This window comes from Poecilia reticulata, linkage group LG16 (genome assembly GCF_000633615.1).
Source record: "Poecilia reticulata strain Guanapo linkage group LG16, Guppy_female_1.0+MT, whole genome shotgun sequence".
NCBI classification, from domain to species: domain Eukaryota; kingdom Metazoa; phylum Chordata; class Actinopteri; order Cyprinodontiformes; family Poeciliidae; genus Poecilia; species Poecilia reticulata.
The window spans coordinates 30,794,308-30,801,198 of record NC_024346.1 but is presented as its reverse complement, the minus strand read 5'-3'; the positions used below and the strand labels follow the sequence as shown (position 1 = coordinate 30,801,198).

At 39.7% G+C, this 6,891-nt stretch overlaps 1 protein-coding gene across 2 annotated transcripts in view; it reads left to right on the top strand.

The window, feature by feature from the left end:
- hace1 (HECT domain and ankyrin repeat containing E3 ubiquitin protein ligase 1) overlaps positions 1-6,891 on the top strand; it is a 45,768-nt gene that overhangs the window by 24,109 nt on the left and 14,768 nt on the right. For both annotated transcript variants that reach the window (XM_017309670.1, XM_017309672.1), the window contains exons 14-17: positions 1,075-1,206; positions 2,123-2,221; positions 3,720-3,790; positions 3,865-3,978. In XM_017309670.1, the coding sequence (XP_017165159.1) occupies positions 1,075-1,206; positions 2,123-2,221; positions 3,720-3,790; positions 3,865-3,978 (416 nt within the window). The remainder of the gene's footprint in view (positions 1-1,074; positions 1,207-2,122; positions 2,222-3,719; positions 3,791-3,864; positions 3,979-6,891) is intronic.

The window sequence follows — 6,891 nt, the reverse complement described above, 5'->3', positions numbered from 1 at the left end:
ACTATTAGGGGATCTGTTAACAAATTCTTTGACATTTGGCAGCCATTTATATCTTACGTAGAAACAATTTCGGCAGATAACTTTGTGTAATGATCAAATGTTGGCTCTTTGTACACAAACCTGTGCTTTATATCGACTGATGTATGAATACAAGGTGGATTCATGTCGGGGCAGTAGATCCGGTATGGGAGGGGAGGGGTGGGAGGGATTTCTGTTGTGTGTTTCTTTGTCAGTTTTTTGTTTGTGATTTATGTAAAAAATAATAATAAAAAGACCTTGATTAAAAAAAAAGATTTTAAGATTTAATTGACTGTTGACGTGATATAAAATGAGCAGACTTGTATTAGAAGCCGTGAAAACCCCAAAATAATTCATACCACTGGCAAATGTAGGTTTACAAAAATGTTTTAATTTAGCTACCATGTTTCTTCTGAAAGAAATAACATTAATGTTTTGGAGCAGCAGAAATTCTGTAGAAGAAGCTAATTCAATTTGGTTAATAATTTGGGATACATTTTTGTGGCTTTTGTTCTTGTTACATGAGCTGTTTAATGGATGCTCAGTAAACATGGCTGGTGATAGAATTTAAAGTTTACAGACAATATCTCTCCTCTGTTCTTGGAACTAACACGGCCATTGCTTGACTCTGATTTCCTGAATGTTTTCAGGTAAAAACCTTGCTGGCATGTGATGGTCAATAAACAACATTATATATACCATCTGTCATAAACAAGCAGACCTGCCTGCTACTTGCATTATTTTTTAACAAACCAGAATCACTTGGATCTGATGAGAGTTTTTCTTCCAGTGTTAAAACTTGATAATATTTATTGTGGTTGAATCTGATTATAATGACTTTTCAAATCAGTTAAAGTATGTCTATCATCAGCCAAAAGATTGTTGTTTTTGGTTGATACCTCCTCATGTAGTTCTGCAGTTGTCCCATAGGTGGTACTGTCTTGTAAGGCTTTGAAAAGCCTCCTGAGGAAAGAATAACTATGCATGAACTCCGTCCTTCTCTTGTCCGTCTGTATTTGTGAAGGACTTTGATCAGGGAGTGAATGTTTTTCTCAGGCGGAGTACGTCCAGCTGGTGACGGAGCTGAGGATGACACGAGCCATCCAGCCTCAGATAAACGCCTTCTTGCAAGGATTCCACACCTTCATCCCCCCGTCGCTCATCCAGCTTTTTGACGAATATGAATTGGTGCGTGTTTCTCCTCCCCCTCTCTGCTCTCATGTATCACCTTTTACTGTTCCCCTCTGTGTGCCATCCCTCACATCTGATGAAGGATTGATTTGCCATGAGGGGATGGGCGGCTGGTCTCACCTTGGAACCCGATTCTCTTCAAGTCCATTAGGCTCTTTTCTTTATCTTCTTTTGGCAAATTTCACATCATGCATGGATCAATGTGCAGCGCAACTCTAACCTGGAATATCTTCATGGTGCCATGTTTTCAGGGCAACTCAGCAGTTAATTTAGTGGTAACAGCTTTTCCATTTTCCCTCTGGCTTAACACTTAATGTTAAAAACATGTTACAGCATATTAGCAATGGATTCAAATGTTTTAACGGCTGAAAAAAGTGTGAGTGACAGATACAGGTATAGGAAGATACAGGTAGTGTGGGAGTCCCAGCTGTATCAAATCCAGATAGGAGAAATGGGAAGTTGGCCTCTGAGATAAAACAAAACGGCCTCTAGCCCAGGGCTGAGGCAGTGGCTGGCTATTTAGTGAGTGATGACTATAAATTGCCGTTTAGGTGTGTGTGCGTGTTTGCGTGTGTTTGTGTGAACCAGGTTGTTATATCCTTGTGGGGACCTACTTCCATCTACAATGTGGGATTGTGGAGACCACTGCTCCTCGGGGGGACATTTTCTTGGCCTCCTTGACGGGAAATGCTGTTGTAGGGTTAGGTTTAGGGCTAAGATATGAATCGACTGGTTAGGATTAGGGTTGCTGTAAGGGTTAGCTTTAGGCTGTAGAAAATGAATAGAAGTCAATGTAGTCCCCACAAGATAAGAAACCACGACTGTGTGTGTGTGTGTGTGTGTGTGTGTGTGTGTGTGTGTGTGTGYGTGTGTGTGTGTGTGTGTGTGTGTGTGTGTGTGTGTGTATCTACAGGAGCTCCTGCTCTCAGGGATGCCAGAGATAGATGTGGAGGATTGGTGCCGAAACACTGAGTACACCAGCGGTTATGACCCTGAAGATCCTGTGATCCAGGTGGCCTGCTCTGTCCGCTCAGCTGACTTCACCATGTTGACACATAACATGCATGCATTTCAGGATCAATTTCACATAATGTTATTATTTATTACTTATTACCTTTTTGACTGACCTTCCAATGTTCAACATGATGATGCTAAAATCGATCAAAACACTGTGATAATTGATAGAGGAAGCCATGGCTATATTGTTACATAAAATTCAATGCATAAAGTATTGATACACAGATGATTATTTGGTCCCAGGCACTGATATTTTAAAAGCAGAAAAAATAAAAGCAAATATTGATTTTTACAGAGTCGCCCAATTGTTGTAGTATAGAAGATGTGAGATGTTTCTAGCCTTCTCTGTTTAAGATTTTTTACTGAGGTATTGTTTCAGATTCATGAAAATATAACTTTCCAGCTTGGGTTGGACCACAGGTGACATTGAACATTGAAATCATGGTGATGTTGGCTTCAGGGCCGACCCAAGCCTCCATGGGGACCTACATGGAATTTGGTTTTGGGACCCTCTATTTTTGCTAACAATGTGGATTGCTGGAATCAACAGTTAGATGATTAGATCATTCACACACTGATTCTAAACTTAGTGCATCTCTGATAATGCTGTTTATCTTATGTTCTATGCATGTACAATATAGGATCGGCCAGTTGATTTCTGGCAGCTGATTTCCTTAATTTTGAGGGATCGTGATCGGCCGATACTTACATGTGAAGCTGATCTTATCCCCTGATCTTATCTTGGTCAGCAAAGGTTTAAAAATCAGCCTCTGTCCTCTTCTGCTCTGCAGTGAGAGTTTTGACTGACAGACCAACCAGGTCATGACTGAATGTTTGCAGTTACCAATATTCACCCCACTGTTGCAACTCAGTGACTTTCCTGCTATATTTAGTGACATTTCAGACAAAAAAAATTGGTATCAGCTAAAGTCAAAATCGGTCAGTAACTGGGATCGACCAGAAAACTGCAATTGATGCAGCCCAACTTAGGATGGAATACATACACACATATTCATGACATTCTTTGATTAAATAAAGTTCTCTTAAGCGTTACTCCAATAACTAAAATTTTAATTTATACCAGGTGAGTCTTTATCCCCTGAGAATGTGGCCCGGTACCGGTACTGATTCTGAGCCTTCAAATGATTTTAACAGAAGTTTCACATAACTGAGAAGTTGATGTAAAAATAATGTTTGTTTCAACCACATTAGTGGTCATGCTCAGCAACAAACAACATATCCCCACTAATGAGCAATTTTTTTTTCTTTGTCCATAAAATAATGATTTCTACATACATTATCAAATATATATTATTGTGTGTTTTTGTTATTATGATGACATAAAAATCGTTACTAAAAATATCAGCTTCACTGAGGGCCCCTTAGTGACCGTGGAGCCCTAAGTGGATGCTTAGTTTGCTTATGCCTTGGGCCGGCCCTGGTTGACTTCACTTCCTGTTTAGCAAGCAGCTAATCTGTCCCCATGTCTGCAGTGGTTTTGGAAGGTGGTGAGGAGGCTCACCCAGGAGGAACGTGTCCTATTGCTGCAGTTTGTCACTGGAAGGTTGGTCTGCTGCGGTTCTGATTACAGAATGATCATCATTTAGTCAAAAATAACATGTATATGATCTGAATCAGTTCTAGGGTTCCTCATGGTGGCTTTGCCTTTCTGATGGGTGGCAGTGGTTTGCAGAAGTTCACCATTGCTGCAGTGCCATATACCTCCAACTTGCTGCCTACTTCCAGCACCTGGTAAGTTACATTTTATTCACTTTTCCTCTATGGCATCATTATTATGCCAAAAGTCGAGAAAGTAAATGAGACCCCAAGTGAGGTAAATTGAGATTGCGAACATATGGATCCACATGCGCGCAGGATGTCTCTGTTCGCTCGCTGGCTCCTGCTTCTGCTCGTTCGAGATTAAGGTTTGTGGCCGTCGGTGGGCGGATCCAGCCATTCTTCTATCACTAGACATGATTAGCTGCATTCCCTGTTCATGTGTGATTGAGCGAAGAGGAAGATGAAGAGGGGGATTTGCTGAGTTAGGACAGCAGCATGGCAGACCATCAGGAGGTAAGTTGCACATGTCTTGAATGCTTAGTATTCTTGGTGAAACAGATCATTTCTATAGCTTGATATTCAGTTAAAATATTGAAGTAACCTACTTTATTTACATGGCTGCCACAATCTACCTGCAGCTTATAGTTGACGAAAGCTAATGCTAGATGACTAGCCTGAATTACCTGTTTGTGCCCGTTTAGCAGGCATAGTTAGTCAGGTGGTTGCTGTGTTAAGGAGAAGTGTCCTTGCTAATGAAGGCGAACCCTCTTAAGAAAACTGTAAGAGTCTTGCTAACATTGTGTTAGATTATTTATCAGTGTCATTCTATATTCTAACAGCTGCACAGCAGAGATGTACACAGGGGCTTGAACTCCTGCCTCTGTCCTTTTCCTCCTTGATGCCCCAAGTGGCCTTTGTTAGGGCTTTTTTTTCTTTGTGTGTGCGGAGCCCTGTCTATGCCCCTCAACAATTACTATTTTTAAAACAAAAATGGCTAAACTATTCTGGCTTCTGTCAGTTATGGGGTTACTTTTAACCTATGACCTCAGAGATTCACATTGTGTGTTTCTTATCATAGAGGGGGGACAAAACTGGGCTGTCCAACTATTAAGATATGGCCAAGAATGTTTTTTCAATATACTTTTTGTAAACAAAAATGTAGGCCTGCTAAAGAAAACCATTTCATATAACAGAACATTTTCCAGGTTTGAAACGGGACCAGCAGCGTTCTGGATCAGCTGGAGCTGTGACGTTTTAGGCCGACCTGTGAAGACTGTTACAGGAATCAACACAACTAAAAATAAACGTATGATCTAGTTTTTCTTGATCTTGAGAAAGATTAGATCTCATGAATATCTTTTGTCTCTCTGCCTTACAAACTTGAATCTCTGAGGCACAAACATTAACACAGAAAAGTAGCTCGCCCCTCTGAGCTTTTTTTGTTATTATTTTTAAAGCAATCTGCAACTTAGTTGCTGTGTAGGTCAACCAGTCAATTATTAGGGTTTGTTTAGTGAGACATAAATGGAATTTAAGACATTTTATAATGTATTCAATAATTCTTGTTTAATGATGATCCATCTCTCCTATGTCTACAATCTCAGATCAGCCCTGACTTTCAGCAGCAGCAGGAGCAGCAACCCTTCAATGGCAACATTGTAGCAATCAGGTAAAACATAGACTACCTTTGCTTTGCATTATCCCCATCTGATGACTATGACAGAATAGAAAGAGCCTTTATTGTCCTGCAAATTGGAAATGTAGGAATGGTGCAATGTCTCTGTATTAAATTCTTGATGAAAATCTGGTGTTTTAAAATCTAATTCGATGAGCCCCTTTTTAAATTTGATCACCTGATTCTCCCAACATGTTTGCACAGCCCTGCTGCACAGTAACTATAAAAACAGACATCAACACTGTAATATATTGATATTTATGATGTACTGGTGCTGGTTCAAGTTAGTGGTGTTACTAATTCCCACCAGTGCTTGCTCGCATGTAAGGTTGTGACGTTATGTTCTGTTGTCTTGGTTACCAATAAAAATAACCAAAACATCCACATTGGTGTCATTTGATATACTTTAGATATAACGGTTTAACACTGCAAAGCAACAAATTAGTTCAGAAATGCTTTATTGGTCCCAAAGGGAAATTAAATGTTGTAGCTCATGACTTAAGGTTCTTCAGTTTGTGATAGCAGTAGCCAGGAAAGATCTTCTGTAGAAGTCTGTAGTACAGCGAATCTGAAGAAGCCTCTGACTGAAGACACTCTGCTGCTGAATAGCAGTTTCATAAAGAGGATGGACAGAGTTGTCCATAATTTTCTTGATTTTATTAAGAATCCTTCTTTACATTGTGATCCCAAGAGGTTCTACAGTCGTCCCCAGAACAGAACCAGAATAGAACCAGAACAGAACCAGCCTTCTTTATCAGGCTACTGAGCATCTTTATGTCCCTGGTTCTGATGCTGCTGCTCCAACAGATGACAGAAGAAGCGATGACACAACAGACTTCAGATCTGCAGCATCTGCTCATCTTCCTCTTCTTATAGATGCTTCACTGTTGTGCCTCCAGTCCAGTCTGTTGTCCAGATAAACACCAAGATATTCCTATTGATTCATCACCTCCATGTCTTCTCTCATGATGGAAATGAGTTTGTTCTTTCATCCTGTTTCTCCTGAAGTCCATAATCATGTCCTTTATTTTGTTCACATTTAAGATAAGGTGATTGTTTTCCACACCGTGCCACAAAGCAGTCCATCAGCTCTCTGTACTCAACTTCTTGTCTATCTCTGATACTGTAAAATGAATATTTTTACTTTGTACTCAGTACTTCAATGTTTTTTTTTCTATGTTATAGTGTAGAATTAGTATTTGAAAAAAATATCTGAGCATTTCTGCCAGTGATTACAATTTACAACTTGTGGAAACATTAACATCTACAACTCAAAGAAAACCTGGTTACAACATTTCATTTCCCTTGTGGGATCAATAAAGTATATTTCAATTAAACTTAATATTTCTAAATACAGAATATATAGCACAGAAGTATCAACTTGGAGCTGAGCCCTTAATTTGTCAGTCTGGTCAAGTATAAACATTCAA